This window comes from Ichthyophthirius multifiliis, assembly GCF_000220395.1.
Source record: "Ichthyophthirius multifiliis unplaced genomic scaffold scaff_1120509250106, whole genome shotgun sequence".
Lineage (NCBI taxonomy): Eukaryota > Ciliophora > Oligohymenophorea > Hymenostomatida > Ichthyophthirius > Ichthyophthirius multifiliis.
In genome coordinates, this window is record NW_004087080.1 from 1567 (window position 1) to 18304 (window position 16738).

The following is a 16738-nucleotide window of genomic DNA, read 5'->3' on the forward strand; positions in this document are numbered from 1 at the left end:
AAAAATTAAAACAAAAAAAATATATAAAAAAAAACTATTTAAAAAATTAGAAAAAAAAAAAAAAAATAAAAAATAAAAAAAAAAAAAAAAAATAAAAAATAATAAATATAAATAAATTGTTATATTTAAATTAACTATATATTAATATATTTATATATTTATATATTTTTATATTTATATATATATTTATATATATATTTTTTTATTTTGTATTTATATATTTAAATATATTTTACCTATCTAATATTTTTGTATGTGATTCATGAGCATTTATATCAGAATGATATACTAGAGTAGGTGTTACTATTGCTAAAGTTGTTTGATTTGCCCAAGTCATGTATTAGATTTATTCAGTCAGATCTATATGTTTTAGTTTTTATTTTGAATCTAAATTCCATATTTAGACATAACATCCATTACCGTTTGATGCTTTTAATACTATTATGTTTAAAGTAGGATGCATTAATGAGGTTTCTGCTTTATTAGGTTTTCTGTTCACATTGAAATTATTATCTATTTGGATTTAAGTTAATTAATTTTATCCGTTCTTTTTTTTTTTTTTTTATTTTAATATTCATTTTGTTACTTATGATTTATCATTAACACATATGCAGCGGTCTGATTCAAAACTTGTTATTCCTAGCTTTAAGTATTAGGGATCTATACCCAAATTCGTTAAAGAACAAACATTTTGGATTTTTACAGGGTTGTTTGACATTTTTTTTTTTTAATATTTTTTTTTAATATTTTTTTTTATTTTTTTTCTCTTTTTTTTATTTTTTAATGTTACTTAATATCTTTCTTATGATTATTAGATTTTTTATTTATTTGATTTAAAAGTTTTTTTTTACTTTAAATAATAAAAAATTTTAATTTTTAAAATATGTTAATTTCAAAAAATAAAAATATTTAATTTTAAAAAATTATATATCTAAAAAATATTAACAATTTATTTTTAATTAAATAAAAATTAATTTATATTAGTAAGTTTTAATTTTAATTTTTAAAAAAAATATAAATAATTTAATTACTTTTTATAAGTTATTTTTATTTTTCTTTAAAAATTGACTTAATTAATAAATAAACTATAATAAATAATTAAAATAAAATTATCTTTTAATGTTTATGCATATAAAAAAAAAATGATATATATAGTTTTATTCAAAAATTTTATTTTATTTTAATGTAATTTAATTTAAAATATTTTATTTTAATTAATATTTAAAAACAAATTAATTAAAAAAAAATATAATATATAATATTAAAAAAATAAATTGATTTAAAAAATAATTAATAAAAAAAAAAAAATATAATATTTAAAAAGACATATACCAAAAAAAAAAATTTTAACTTAAAAAAAAAAATGAATAAATATATTATTATAAAAAAAAATTTATGTTATTTTAAAATAAAATAAAATAAAATAAAAATAAATTATTATAATTTTTTAATAAAAAAAGAGTAATATATATTATTTAAAATATATTACATTATATATAAGTAAATTTATATTTATATTTATATTTATATTTTATTTTTTATATATATTTATATTTTTTTTTTTATATATATCATTTTTTAAAATATTAAAATTAAAGGAAAAAATAAAATATAAAATAATTATAACTATATATAATTTTTTTGATAATTTTTATTATATAATTAAATAAAAAAACTATTTCAATCTTCAAATCTATCTTATAAAAATATTAATTTTGTGTTATCAACATCATATTCTTTTATAAGTTTTAGTTTTTTTACATTTATTAATCTATTAACTTTTTCCTTTACGCTTTCTTTACTTTATCCTTCTTAAATCTACTTGTTTCCGAATTTATGGAATTCAATAACTGCAGTTTTATTCAATCTTTCATAGATAAGCTTTTCTCTTTACGAACTTTCTTCATCATCTTAAATAGTTTCATCATCAAGCATAAAAAGGCAAATTTATTATTCTTCGAATTTAATATTTCTTAAATCCAAATCAAGCACATTGACTGGTTATGTAAAAAGCACAGTTGCAAAATCATTAAATATTTTAAAATTTAGAATTTCTTTAAGTTCTTCATTATTCATTTTTTACATTTCCTCCAAGGAAGGTTCACAACCGTATCCTTTAGGCAATATAGGTATTTTTTTTTTCTAAAAAGATTATTATTCTTAACTTTATTATTACTATTATTTTCTTTAATTTTATAGAGTATTTTTCTTTACTAAATATACTTATTCTATTTTAGAAACATCCAAATCTTAATATTTGAGAAATTTTTAAATATCATTTAAGTGCATTTTTTCCCCGTTAGATAGTTTTGCGAATAATTAATAATTTGATGCACTTTCATTTCCTTGTACATTATCTAAATATTAATTTATTATTCTTTCCTTTACTTCCTACACTGTATGTCTTGGAAGGACTTTTATTTATACAGTTTTTCTTGTTTCTTAGTTATAAAAAGGTATATTTTGTTCCTATAAACTAAAAGAACCTGATTATTATTATTAAGAAATTCTATTATTTTCAAAAAAAGTTTAAGCTCCATTACTTTTTTCGGAATAAGTACTTCCCGTTTTACCTTATTTTAAAGAGAATTTTTTAAATGTTTCTTTTATTTATTCTTCTTTTTAGAATCCTTTTTTAGTCTAAGCTCTTGGTTTTTTGTATCCATATAGTGAATTATACTCAATTTCTAGTAAGTTACTTTTAGTTTAGTCAAATGATCCTATTTATTATTCTTAATTAATATTTTTTTTACTTCTAGTATTTGCATAATACCAGACTTAATCATCTTCTTCGTTTTGTTTTTATAATTTATTAAATATACTCTAATTATCAAACTAAGAAAACAAATTCTTAAAAAATTCATCTCCTTAAACCTATTAAACGAATCCTTATTATGATTAAAACTATTAACTTTATTATTAAAATTATTAATTTTATTATTATTATTATTATCCACTGAATCCTTATTATTATTATTAAGTATTACTAAATAAACCTCCTCCAGTTTATTAATTTCCACCTCCAAATAATCCTCCTCCAGTTTAATTTGTTGTTCCAAAAAGCCCTCCTCCTTATTAATTTCCTCCAAAACTCTGAGGAGTTGCAGTATTTCCTCCAAATAAGCCACCTCCAGTTTAACCTGCTGGTTAATTAACCTATTATTATTAATTATTTCCTCCAAAAAGACCTCCTCCAGTGGTTACGCTGGTATTTCCTCCAAAAAGGCCACCTCCTCCAGTAGTAGTAGCAGCTTAAGTTTAAGTGTTTCCTCCAAAAAGTCCTCCTCCAGTAGCTGCGGTGTTGTTTCCTCCTCCAAACAATCCACCTCCTGTAGAAGTTTATTATTAATTATTTTAAAAAAGACTTCCTCCTGCTTGTTAACTTGATGTAGTTTAAGCAGTAACACCTAATCCTCCAAAAAGACCTCCTCCAGCTTATTATTATTACTATTATTAAGGTTAACTTCCAAAAATGCCTCCTGTCTGTTAGCCTTAAACTGGTTATTATTGACCTGCGCCTAAAGCTCCGAAAAGGCCTCCTCCTCCGCCTAATCCAGTAGTCTAATTTCCTAAAATACCCTAACCTGTGCCTCCTGTTTACGGCTATGCTCCAAAAAGACCACCTGTAACCTAAGGTTACTAAGTGGCTCCAAATTAGGCACCAAACAAGCTTCCTGTATTCTATTATTATTATTATTAAACACCAAAAGGTGTGGGCTAATTAGGTGCCGCAGCTCCAAAAATACCACCTTATTATTACTATTATCCTGGCTTAAGTTATCCATTTTAAACCATTTTCCTTTACAAAAGTTAACATTCAGTCAGACAGTAATCTAAGCCATTAGATACACTCATAACACTATTAGTTTCTGTAGGCTTTCCAAGCTAATTAGTTTTCGATATTTGCTAATTCTGAGATGGTTTTGCAAAAAATTTGCCCATTAAGGCATCTTATGTACTTAAATTGCCTTAATTAGCTCCCATATTTAATAAGCCGCCTTAGTTTAGGTTATTATTGACTATTCCTCCTCCAAATATTCCACCACTACTTGCAGTATTTTGTTAAGGAGCAAAAAAACCGGTCTAACATTGAGGATTTTGTTGTTATTAAGAATTTGGCATGGCTCCAAAAAGGCCACCTTAAGGTTATTATTATTAAGTATTCCCGAATATTCCAGCTGGATTAGCTTATTGTCCAAATAATCCACCTGCTCCTGGTTGCTATTATTACTATTGTTATCCAAATAAACCTCCTGTGGCTTAATTCCCTCCAAAAATTGAACCACCTTAAGTAGCAGAGGCCCCTTATTAACCTAATCCTCCCAAAAAAGCGCCTTATTATGATTATTAAGTTGCTTAGCCAAATAAACCTCCAGCTTATTAAGGTTATTAAGGATTAGAAGCTGTAAACACACCAGCTGGATGACAAAATGTAGGTAATTAAGATTATTATTAGTTCAAAGGTGGGGTTGTACCGAATAATCCACCAGTTTATTATTATTATGGGTTTTATTATTATTAACCGAATGTACCGAAAATTCCTGCTGCTTATGGTTGTGCTGCTGTTGCTCCTATTTAATTTATTAAAGGTGTTTTTTATTATTAAAATATAAACATTTTTTATAATATTATATTATTTTTTTTATTATTAGAATATATATAATTTTTTATTATAAATATTAATTTAATTATATTTTTTTTTTTTCTAAATAAAATGCGTCTATTATAATTATTTTGCTATATTTTTTTTTTCCTTTTAAATTGTATATATTATTTTTCTTTTAATTTTTTTTTATAAAAAAAAAAAAAAAAGAATTTTATATTTGACTTTCTTTTTTATTTTCAACATTAAATTAAGACAGATATCATAATAAGTGTAGAAAAAATAATTATTTTATATTAAAAATAAAAAAAAGCGCAAAAAATAAATTAAAAATTTTGCATTTTTTTAAATAAATAAAAGAAAGGTTTTGCAAAAAAAAAAACAAAAAAAAGTTTTTTGCAAATAATATATACAATTTATTTAATATGAATAAAAATAATAACATTAATAATAGAAAAAAAATAATATATATATATATATATAATATATATATAAAAAAATATATATGTATATATATATATATATATATATATTAAAAGTTTTTTATATAAAAAAATTACCAAATAATCCTCCTTAAGCACCTTATTATTAAGCACCTCCTCCAAACATTCCATTACCACCAGTAGTATTACTTCCTTATCCACCAAAAAGTCCTTAACCTTAATTTTATCCACCTCCTCCAAATAATCCTCCACTATTAGCAGTATCTTTTATTTTATTTAAATAAAACTAAATATAATATGAATAAAATTTGTTTTTAATAAATAATATTTATATATATAAATAATCTAATAAAAATACTATTGTTTTGATTTGTTGCTGCTTATCCAAATAAAGATAATCCTGCACCTTATGAATTAGGTTATTATCCGAAAATGCCTCCTCCAGTAGTATTTTATGGTTGATTTTATACAAAAATACCTTAAGCTGGTTACATTCCAACATTTGACTATCCTCCTCCAAAACTAGGTACATTTTATTATGTTCCTTATTGAGGTTAACCAAATAAACCACCTCCTGCGGGTTGTTATTGTTATTACTAACCAAATATTCCTTAAAACATTATTTTGTTATTTTTATTTTTGTTTTCTTTTAAATTTAATTTAATTAATTTTTATATAGAAAAAATGAAAAAGAAAATAATAATTTTTTATTTAAAATATATATATATATATTTATATTTATATATGTATATATATATATACTCATATTAATATATTTTCAAATTTATTTATTTTCTGATATTATTTATATAATTATTGATATTTATATATTTTTGATTTCAATTTTATATTTAATTTATTTTTTTATAAAATATAACTTAAATTAATTTATTTTTTAAATTTTAAATATTTAATAAACTTATATATTTTAAAATATAAATATTTCTTTTTTTTTATATATAAAATAAAAATTCTATATCTATTGAAAAATTTCTATAATAAATTATAATTTAATAGAAATAATTTATTATTTCAAAATAAATATAATTATTAGTAATATAAAACTAATAAAATAAATAATATAAAATCGAACTAATAAATGTAAAAAAAACATTATTCTATAAAATTGTATTATTAATTATTTTTTTAGTCATTTAAATTTTATTTAATATTTTTTTTTAATAAAATAATATTATTTTATTTTATAAAGAATATGATTGAATAATATAAATTATTAACATAAAAATAATATATTTTATAAACATTTTATAATAAAGATACATAAAATTAAATTATATTAATAAATTTATTGAAAACCGTTATTTAAATTATATATATTTAACATAAAGTAATTTTAAATTTATTATTTATTTTAAAATATAAATTAAAGTTTTAAAATAAAAAATTGATTTTTAAATATAAATTATATGTAATTTATATTAAATTTTTTATAATAATGAAAAAAACTCAATAAAATTGAATAAAAAATATATAAATTCTTGATTTATTATATAAGTGTTAGTTTAATATATTAAATTTTAATTACAAAAAAAAAAATTTTTATATAAAATTATAATTTTAAAATCTATGATTGATAAATTTAAAAAAATTGTTTCAAATTTTATATATATTTTAAAAAATAAAATAAAATATTTATTGAATTTTATACATCTAGTATTATTATATATATATACAAGTTTAATTATTTTATTATAAATAATTTTATTTGAATTTATAATTTTATAATATTAATATTTATTAATATATAATAATTTATTATATTTTATATATATATATTTATATATTTATTTATAAATATATATATAAAAAATTATTAAAATTATTCTAACATATTTAATTAATCTTCTAATAATCATCAACTCCTTAAAAAAAAAAAAAAAATCAAAATAAAATATAAAAATAAAATAAAAAATGATTTTAAATTAATCTTTTAGTACTAAAGTAGAGTAATAAAGCGAACTAGAAACTGAAAATTAATAAAAATAATCAATAACCCGTTTAAATGCGCAAAAAACAATAACAAATTTCAAACAACACTTAAATGAGCACCTAATAAAAAACAATACAAAGCAACATATGAATAAAATAATCCACTACCATTTACAACATACATTTTTTTTAAGATACGCCACTCCTTTGTTCATAAATATAAATACATTCCTCTAAGAAAAAAAGCACGAAAAATAAAAATACTTACAAGCTTATTAAAATAAACTTAAAATACTAAACTGTTAGATACTTTAATAGAATCCAGATAAAATTTAAAAAATTAAAAGCATTTAAGTTTTAAATTTGTACCTAGAATCTCTTTCGAAATCTTTCCTATTAGATTCATTTTTAGAAGTCCTTATTTATATCCTTTTTGGGTAAAAACCTCCTTAAATCCCTATAGAGCTTTATGATTCGAAAAAAAATCTGCTCTTTTATGTTTCGCCAATTATTGCTTTTCTTATAATTTTCTATATTCATGTGGATAATAAACCTGAAACTTTAGATGACTTGGTGATTAGGTCAGGGTTAAAATCTCTATATAAAAGTGTTAAAATTAGTGATGATTAAAATAATATGGTTAATTTGTAAAAAAAAGAAATGAAAAAGATAAATAAAAAAGTTTAAAATTTTAGTGAAGAATTTGAAGATGAAGGCAATTGTTAAGATATTTCTACTAATTATTCTTAATGTAAAAATTAAAATAATTAATTAATAAATTAGGGACAGGAGAATTTATTTAACTATGGAGATTTTAATATTTGAATTTTTTTTTTTTTTAATAAATATGAGCATGTGTAATAAAATAAATTAATATTTTTTTTTGATGTTGTTATTTTTTTTAAAAAAAAATATATTAAAAAGTTAAAGATTTTTTATGAATTTTACAATTTTATTATTGATTTTTGTTTATAAATTAGATATTTATTCTTTTTTTTAATTAATATATATATTTTTATTTTTATTTTTAAAAAAAAATATTAATATTAATTTTTATTTTTATAATTTTATTATTTAAAAAAAAATAAAAAATTAAAGTATAATTTTATTTAAAATAAATAAATATTTTATAATATTAAAAAATATCTTATTAAATATATATATTTATAATTATTTTTTATTATTATATATAAAATAGCTTTAATTATAAATTTTTATTTAAATTAAAAAAAAAAAATATATTCTAAAAAAAAAAAAATCAATATATATATATATATATTTTTTTTTTATTTTTTTTTAAATAATACCTTAAAAAACAAGAATTAAAACATCATTTCTTTCTTTTATTAGGTTTTTTATTTTTATTACTACTAACCTATTAATGAGAAGTAGTATTTCCAGCATTAAAAGTAGCTTTGGTAGCAAGCATATCTACAGCCGCTGAACCTTATGTTTTTCCTCCCATTTATCCTTTTTTTCTTTTAAAATCTTTTCTTTCATATTTCGGAAGCCATCTTTCTGGATCTGGTTAATTTACTGGAGGATTTTTCGGGTCGTAATTTTTTGGAAATCTGATTCTTTTTTTTTTCTTTTTTTGAATTTTTTTCGCTATATTAGTAGTAGATCCACTCTTAGTTTAGATTTTAGAAAGAGCTAATTCGCTTTCTAATTTTGTCAATTCATTATAGTCATTTATTAAGTCAAATTCTATGCTTTCTAATAGTTTTTCCGCTTTCTCTAAGTTTCCGTTGTTCGCGTACAGTTTAGCCAGTTTCTATTAAAAAACTCTTTCTTTCGAAAATTTAGAGATTAATTTCTCAAACATTTCAATAGCTAATATGGGGTTACTTTTCGCATAAAAATCAGCTAAAAAGCTCAATATTTGCGGGTTTTTAGTATTCTATCCGATCTTCTACAATACTTATTCATTATGTTGTTCATTCTGTTTATTTTTAATCAATTAAGAGAACATAAAACATATTAAGACTTCATTTTCGTACACTGAGGGGTTGTTTTCAAATAAAGAATTAAATAAAGTGATAATTTTGTCCTATTAGTTCATTTATTTAGCCATTTCGGCTAATAAAAGAAATATATGGATTCTTTATTTTAAACTGGCTTTTTAATTATTAAGGATTTCCTTAAAAATAGTATTTAGGAAATTTTCTAGAAGCTCATCTTTTTTACTTTTTAATAAAATGCAAGATTTAACAACTAAAAACCTGAATTCTTAAAAGAGTAAATTCTGTGGATATTTTTTTTCAATTTCTTATAAAAGATTAAGTCCTTCATTATATTTTCCTTTCTATATATATAAAATAAGTTTATTTAATTTAAAAAGGAAAATCTATTCACTAGTCTATTTATATTTATTAGAAATACAGTCTTCTAATAATCTCAAAGACTCAGAAAAATGGTCACTTTTACTCAAAGATTTAAAAAAAACAATATTATTATTTAATACTGCCTTTAAATTTTTATCTTAAGTATTTATTTTTTAAAAAGCTTCATATTATTTTATCTTTTTTTCAAGTTCTTCACCTTAATATACTTTATGATTTAGAAAATCATTATAATCAGATTATAAAACGGATATTATTTCATCTTCTTTATCATTTTCTTTTTATATTATTTATTAAAATCGTCTTTATAATAGTAAAGAATCCTCTGTTTAGTGCAAATTCGCTAATAAAAAAGCATAATTGTATATAAATTCTCGAGTTTATTCTTAGTTTTTGCTATTTTTTATAAAGTCTTAGACTATGCTTTTACTTATTTCTTGAAGGTCTTTATGCTTTTTTTTATTTTTTAAAAAAAAAAAATATTTCATTTTTACTTTTGAAGATACAGAAGCTGCTATTAAATTTACTAAAATATCTTAATAGTCTTATGTTTTTGGGAACTTTTTTAATGTTTATTAATATATTTCTACTGCAGTTTGATATTAACCTAATTTATTATATGATTAGGCCAATAATAGGAAAAATTATATCTAAGATTATTATTATTGACAGAATTTAATACATTCTTCATATTTTTCTTGCTTATATAAACTATAAGCTTACCAATATTAGGATTAGTCATCATTAATAGGCAAATTAGAGAATTCTTGTTGAAATTATTGGAGCTTTTCGGTCTTTAATAAGGCAATTAAGTGACATTTTTTTACTTTTTCATCTTGTTGTTTTGAAAGAATTTATTCAGATAATTTTAATATTATTTCATCGTTATTGTCGTTTATACTTTGTTAGAGCCTTGTATATAGATTTTCTATTTAGTTGTTATTATCGTTCATATAATTTTTTTTATATATATATTTTATTTTATTATTTTAAATATAAATTATTTATCTTTAATTTTTTTTTTTTTTTCTTATCTTTTATATTTTTATTTGATAGATTTTATATACACTTGTTTAAAAAAATAATAATTAAAATAATATTTATATATATATATAAATATTTATTATAGAAAAACATTTTTATTTATTAAATTTAAAATGTTTTTTATTGTTGAAAACAAAAAAAATATTTTTGATGTTTTTGTAAACTTATTTAATATATTTTGAGAAAAAAAAAAAAAAAAATATTATAATTTAAAAAAATGTACTTTAAATTATAATTTATGGAATAATATATATAATATATAAGTATATTCTTTAAAAAAATAATAAAAAAAAAAAAATATAAATAAAAAAAAAAAAGAGGCATAAATATATATATAAATAAAATGTCAAAAGTACACAAAAAACAAAAATTAATATCTAAACAAAAGCCCCAATAATAAAAAAAAGTTTATAATTAAATATCTTAAGAAACTCGAGAAGAAATAATAAACTTATTAACAAACAATTAACTTAATCTAAAACAAGTAAAAAATAAATAAATATTTCAATTATAAAAAAAATAAACAAAAACAATAAAAAATAGATTTCCGAAAAATTCAATATAAAAAAATCAACAATAAAAGCCATTCAAAAAACCTATCTTACAACAGGCCGAAAGGAAAAAAAAACGCAAAGAGATCGTATATAAAATACTATAAGTACAATTTTATTGACTACAATAAATGATATATAGAATCCTTAAGAATCTTCAATTATATCATCTATAGATTTCGAAAAATAAAGGATAAATTTTAAAGAAAAAAAAGAATAAAATCTATAAAACAAAGCCTTTGAAATTGTTTAAAAACATTTATTAAAAATTATTCAAAATCCAAATAATTAAGATAATACTAATATTTCTTAGAACTTATAAACTTAGTTAAAAGAAACTGTTTTTTAAGCACATTAGGTAGCTTTTGATAAATTTATTAAATAAAAAATTACTAAAAAAGATCGAACTAATAGTGCTGAGAAATAAAAAAAAGCCCCAAAAAAAAAAAATTCTTCTAAAAATATTAAAAAATTAAATATTGATACTGATAAAGTTAATTAAAATGCATTAGAAAACCCATAAAAAAATACACTAGAAAACTCATAATAAAATAATATACAAGAAAACCAATAAAAGAATATAAAAGAAAACTTTTAAAAAAATATACAAGAAAACTCTTAAAAAAATATATAAGAAAATTCTTAAAAATATATATTAAAAAACTCTTAAAAATGTATATTAGAAAACTCTTAAAAATGCATATTAGAAAATTCTTAAAATAAATTATAATACTCTTAAAATTACTAAAATTTAAACTTTAATAATGATTAATATTAATTTCCAACCCCTGAACAAAAATACAATAGAAATTAAAATATTATAAATAATCTTAAAAGTCCCTAATCTACTGATTATTTCTCGCCTGAAAATGATTATATAAAAAGCTTGAATTCTCCTTGTTCACCTTTTGTCATCAACAAAAAATATTTCAGAAATAAAATATAGAAATCTATTATTAATACAAATCATTATAATAATTTAGAATGAAAATTAAAATATATGAATTTATTTATATATATATAAAAATAATTTTTAAATCTAATTTATTATTTTAAAAAAATATATATTTTTAATTTAAGATTTTATAAAAAAAATTTTTAAACTAATTTAGTAAAAAAAATTAATTAAAATTAATTATATTTGAAGTAATTTAAATTAATCTTTTAAACCAATTTTTTTTGTTAAAACTTTTTATTAATGAAAATAATTAATTTGTAATAAATTTAATTGTTTAAATTAGTTTTTATAATCATTATAATTTTTGTTTTTTTTAAATTATACAAATATTATTAATTATATATATATAAAGTGTTAATATGATTTAAAATATATTTTCTTTGTAAAAAATTTCAAACCAAATAAAGATATCAATTATAATATTTATTATATAATTTTCTATATATAGAATATTATATTACTCCAATTATATTTAAATATCCTAAAATATTTTTAATTAATTAGATTAAAAACTAATAAAATAACTTATATGTAATAAAATACTAAAAAAAAAAAAATTATTATATTTAATTATAATATTAGCATATAGTGAATATAGAAATTTAAATATTCTCTAATTCATAGACAGTTTAAAATAAATAAAGAATGATATAAATTAATAAAAATCATATATTTTAAATATTATAAGGTTTATTTATGTTTTAAATATAAAAAAATTAATATACACTTATAATCGATTCTAATATATTTTGAATAGTTTTAATAAACTATATGTATAGTTTATCTGATTATCATTATAATTTTTATCATTTATTTATTTAAATATTGCCATTAATCAATTTTTTGTCCTACTTTTTAATCTTATTTATTATTATCCTTTTTAATTTATATTCATATTTTAAAAACTTTTTATATCTTTATTTGTTTATAAGCTTTGATAATGTTATAATCAAGTTAAAACAAACTTAAAAGTCTTTTTAGTAGCTTTTTTTTTATAAATCAGCTTTATTTTAATTAAATAATTTACTAAGCTTAAATTTAATAAAATCTTTTATATTATTTTATGTAAGAAATTAATCGAAATCCTTTTGTTAATATAAAACTTTTTACTTATTAAAAATTTTATTATTTATTTTTACTATTAGATTACATTAATTATTTAATTATATTTGTTAATATGCTTTTCCTTGTGGTTTTTCTGACTATTTTGATGACAAAAAACTGAATAAATCTTTTGATTGTACATCATATTTTCATTTTTTATTGAAATATAACAATATTATAATTAATTTAAGACAGGGAGGGGATTCAAATTATTAATTGCTCTAAGAAAGAAATTTAATTGTATTTAAATCTAGTATATGAATATTTAAAAAAGTAAAAAAAAAATCATAATAATTAAAATTGAAAAATTTAAAATTTATAAATGTACTTTTGTTTAGATGAAAAAATAAAAAACAATAAAAAAAGGGAAGGCAAAACATAAAAATGAAAGATATAATATTTATTTTAATATATTTTTATGAAAAAAAAAATTAAATCGATATATTTATTGAAAAAATATAATTTTACATATTTTATTATAATGATATCACTTTGATTAAAAATAATTATATTTAAATAATTTTTATATAAATTTTTCTATTTAATGTATTTAATATTAAAGAATTTAAATAAAAAAAAATATATATTTAAATTTATAATAAAAATTAGATTTTATATTATAAAATAATATGAATTATGAATAAACTAAATTATAATATAATATAATTTAAAAAAGCAAATAATATCCAAAAAAATAAGATATTATTTGTAAATAAAAAAAAAAAAATCATATAATATCAAAAAATACTATTAAAATTAAAAAAAATTATTAAAAATAAAAAATTAAAAATATGATTAAATAAAATATAAATATAAATATAAATATAAATATAAATATAAATATAAATATATATTTAAATATATATTTATATATATTGATATTAATTTATTAAAAAAAAAAAAAGATTAATTTAGAGATAATAACATTATTTTTTCAATAAAAGAATGATAAAAATAATTTTGTTTTATCAAAAAAAAAAAATATATTTATATAATTATAATTTATTTTTTAAATTTACAATTTAATATATATATATTAAAATACAATTTTTAATATCTTAAAAAAAGTTAATAAAATATATTATAAAAATAAATTAAAAAACATAATATTTTTATTTTTTAAATGCTTGAATAAAAACATCAATATATTTTAGTTTAAAATCTTTAAAAAGGTTAAATTAAATAAATGATTAAAATAATTGATGTTGTTAAATATATAATTAAATAAATATTATTCGAATAAAAAAAATAGATTGAAAAACTTTTATTTTAAATAAATATAAATAATGAAAAGTTATATTATCAAATTAAATAAAAGCGAATCGTCCATTAAATATAAACTCATTAAAATTTAGAAATACTTAAAAAATTATAAAACAAAAAAGATATAATTTTTGATTTAAGTCCTTAATATTATTTTTTTAAGAATGGATTAAAAAATATTATATAAATTTTTATATTTTAATACTTTAGGCTATTTGTTTATGGTTTTTTATTATATGAACCCCAACGCAATCAAATCTTAAAATTTACTTAATTTATAAATTATATCGCTTCTTAAATATAATAAAAAATCGAAATTGAAAAATCTATAGATTATTAATTCTCTGAGTTATTATTTTTTCTTTTAAATATTATTAATTAATAATAAAATTATTTATATTTTTAATATATAATCAAAAGAATTTAATTTAATAGAAGAATTTCTTTCTGTATTTATTAAATAAAATCTAATATTATAAAAAATTGATTAAATCTTAGAAATTTTTAATTAAATAGAAACAATATTTGATTTAAAAATATAAATTTTTTAAATAAAAAAGTAATAAATACAAACAATTAATAGACTAGAAGAAAATGATTAAAAATATAGAACTGATATCATATTTTTAATTACGGAAGAAAATTATATTATTTTATTTGAAAGTAAGCAATTTTATAATTAAATTTAATAAATAATGAAAACCAATTTAAACTAAACAAGATAATATAAGAATATTTAATTATAAGAAAAAATATAAATATAATAAATAAAATTCCTTTAAAAACATATATAACCATAGATTTTTTAATAAATTATTAATAATAAAAGATTTTTTATGTTTTACTCATATTTAGATTGTATTGCGTATCATATCCTACTTGATTAAAAATAAGAAAATTAAGTTTTAAATATTATCATATCTAATTGTTTAGAAAATATGATTTTATTAAAAATGGAAAAATATATATAATAAATAAATTAAAAAAATAAAGATAAATGCATATAAAAATTAAATTATTTAAAAGAGTAGCTTATTTAAGGATAAATTTAAAACGAAAACTTTTTTGATTAAGTTTTTATTAGGCAAATCGTGATTGCTTTTATTATGATTAATCTTTATAATCATGAATATTTTTAAATACTTGAATATGATAAAAAAGCATAATTTACATGTGGAAACGACTTTTAAGTTATTGAAAAATGTATAGAAATTTTAGAGGAATAATTTCTTTTTAATTAGAAAAAACTTTTAATTTAAAGATTGTTTAAAAAATAGAAAAAATAGAATTTTCTTAAATGTTATTTGTTGATAAAAATGAAATTTATTATTTGCCTAAAATTTAATAATTAAAATAATAAAAAGGAACTGAAATAAAGAGTATTTTTATAAAAAATGTAAAAAAAAACATTTTTATAGAAGAGAAAATTTCTTAGATAACTTTTAAAAAATTTAAATAAGATATATTAAAAGATACTTATGTTAAAAATATAAATGAAAATAACTTAGTTTTTATTTTTGAAAATATAATAGATGGACTAATATATGGATTAATATATAATGAGATTAATTTTTTTTAGAAAAATAAATTCTTTCTTAAATAATTAAAATTTAATATTTAATATTAGTTTTGAATTTGAAGATTTTCAAAAAATTCAGGATAAATTCAAAAATAAAATAAATATTATTACAAATGGAGGACTTTCCAAAACAAATTTCTAAAAATTATAAAATGAAGTAGATCAAAACCGAAATGTCTTTTAAATTAAATTTTTAGAAAAATCATTATTTATTAATTATTGAATATTTTGAATTAATTTATTGAAGAAAATTAGATTTTTGATGGGATTTTTATTAAAAATGAAGAAAGTATTCTTAACATAATTTAAGTTTTATCTGATTAAGTCTTTTATAATTAATCTTTAAAGATTTTGAAGCTTAATTAAGATAATAATATGTAAAACTTATTTTATTAAAATCCTAGCAATTAAAGTTAAAATGAAATACCTATATTTATATTAATAGAAGGTGTATTTTATTATATATGTAAAAACTAAGATAGTTAAACAGAAATTTAAGTATATGAAAATTAAAATAATATCTAAAAAAAAAATTATTTATGCGAAAAATGTTTAGGGAATAACATTTCTGTTTATTTTTGTAATTTTAATATTTGTTAATTTTGTTTAACAAATATTATTTAATATTAACTTTGAGAGTATAATTATTTTTCTATTTAATTTTTTTTTTTTTAAATAAAATAAATAAATAAAGATATAAAAAATAATTTATATATATATATATATATAGATTTTTTATTTTTTATATTATTGATAGATGCATAATTTTATATATATTTCTCCTTTTTTTTTTTTTTTTTTTTTTTTTTTTTTTTTTTTTTTTTTGAAAAAAAGGAAAAAAAATCTTTCTTTCCTTTAAAAAAAAAAAAAAGTTTTTTTTTTTTTTTTTTTTTTTAAGTAA

General features: G+C 17.0%; 3 protein-coding genes across 3 annotated transcripts in view, besides 47 other annotated features; all 3 read right to left on the bottom strand. All coding sequences in view use genetic code 6, as the record gives it.

Moving 5' to 3' along the window:
• Positions 1–100: a microsatellite.
• IMG5_047890 (clathrin heavy chain, putative) overlaps positions 1–718 on the bottom strand; it is a gene marked incomplete at both ends in the record, with an annotated part of 793 nt that extends 75 nt beyond the window's left edge. Inside the window, 3 exons of the mRNA XM_004037547.1 lie at positions 1–34; positions 237–547; positions 587–718. The exon at positions 1–34 is cut by the window's left edge and continues 75 nt beyond it. Coding sequence (XP_004037595.1) covers positions 1–34; positions 237–547; positions 587–718 — 477 coding nt within the window. The remainder of the gene's footprint in view (positions 35–236; positions 548–586) is intronic.
• Positions 13–46: a microsatellite.
• Positions 40–102: a microsatellite.
• Positions 40–108: a microsatellite.
• Positions 41–99: a microsatellite.
• Positions 51–99: a microsatellite.
• Positions 136–198: a microsatellite.
• Positions 136–229: a microsatellite.
• Positions 145–235: a microsatellite.
• Positions 146–219: a microsatellite.
• Positions 719–720: 2 nt separating the features above from the next.
• Positions 721–764: a microsatellite.
• Positions 722–782: a microsatellite.
• Positions 783–878: 96 nt separating this feature from the next.
• Positions 879–924: a microsatellite.
• Positions 925–1176: 252 nt separating this feature from the next.
• Positions 1177–1227: a microsatellite.
• A 177-nt stretch (positions 1228–1404) lies between these two features.
• Positions 1405–1434: a microsatellite.
• Positions 1435–1504: 70 nt separating this feature from the next.
• Positions 1505–1556: a microsatellite.
• Positions 1506–1572: a microsatellite.
• A 1-nt stretch (position 1573) lies between these two features.
• Positions 1574–5666, bottom strand: IMG5_047900 (macronuclear nucleoporin up98a, putative; the record flags this gene model as incomplete). The annotated part of the gene is made up of 3 exons (XM_004037548.1): positions 1574–4571; positions 5164–5310; positions 5405–5666. 3 exons carry the CDS (start codon positions 5664–5666, stop codon positions 1681–1683), a joined length of 3300 nt encoding a protein of 1099 aa, XP_004037596.1. The 3' UTR covers positions 1574–1680.
• Positions 2893–2952: a microsatellite.
• Positions 4593–4674: a microsatellite.
• Positions 4593–4682: a microsatellite.
• Positions 5068–5136: a microsatellite.
• A 96-nt stretch (positions 5667–5762) lies between the features above and the next one.
• Positions 5763–5807: a microsatellite.
• Positions 5766–5900: a microsatellite.
• A 143-nt stretch (positions 5901–6043) lies between these two features.
• Positions 6044–6097: a microsatellite.
• Positions 6098–6212: 115 nt separating this feature from the next.
• Positions 6213–6255: a microsatellite.
• A 160-nt stretch (positions 6256–6415) lies between these two features.
• Positions 6416–6472: a microsatellite.
• Positions 6473–6776: 304 nt separating this feature from the next.
• Positions 6777–6853: a microsatellite.
• Positions 6781–6829: a microsatellite.
• Positions 6798–6873: a microsatellite.
• Positions 6818–6855: a microsatellite.
• A 58-nt stretch (positions 6874–6931) lies between the features above and the next one.
• Positions 6932–6978: a microsatellite.
• Positions 6937–6980: a microsatellite.
• Positions 6981–8002: 1022 nt separating this feature from the next.
• Positions 8003–8105: a microsatellite.
• Positions 8106–8211: 106 nt separating this feature from the next.
• Positions 8212–8263: a microsatellite.
• Positions 8264–8326: 63 nt separating this feature from the next.
• On the bottom strand, positions 8327–10291 carry IMG5_047910 (hypothetical protein; the record flags this gene model as incomplete). The annotated part of the gene is made up of 2 exons (XM_004037549.1): positions 8327–9110; positions 9219–10291. 2 exons carry the CDS (start codon positions 10289–10291, stop codon positions 8327–8329), a joined length of 1857 nt encoding a protein of 618 aa, XP_004037597.1.
• Positions 10290–10323: a microsatellite.
• Positions 10324–10656: 333 nt separating this feature from the next.
• Positions 10657–10696: a microsatellite.
• Positions 10657–10697: a microsatellite.
• Positions 10657–10699: a microsatellite.
• An 819-nt stretch (positions 10700–11518) lies between these two features.
• Positions 11519–11674: a microsatellite.
• A 341-nt stretch (positions 11675–12015) lies between these two features.
• Positions 12016–12070: a microsatellite.
• Positions 12071–12523: 453 nt separating this feature from the next.
• Positions 12524–12563: a microsatellite.
• A 1048-nt stretch (positions 12564–13611) lies between these two features.
• Positions 13612–13663: a microsatellite.
• Positions 13664–13734: 71 nt separating this feature from the next.
• Positions 13735–13779: a microsatellite.
• Positions 13748–13787: a microsatellite.
• Positions 13788–13791: 4 nt separating this feature from the next.
• Positions 13792–13858: a microsatellite.
• Positions 13803–13871: a microsatellite.
• A 2749-nt stretch (positions 13872–16620) lies between these two features.
• Positions 16621–16662: a microsatellite.
• The last annotated feature ends 76 nt before the right edge of the window (positions 16663–16738 follow it).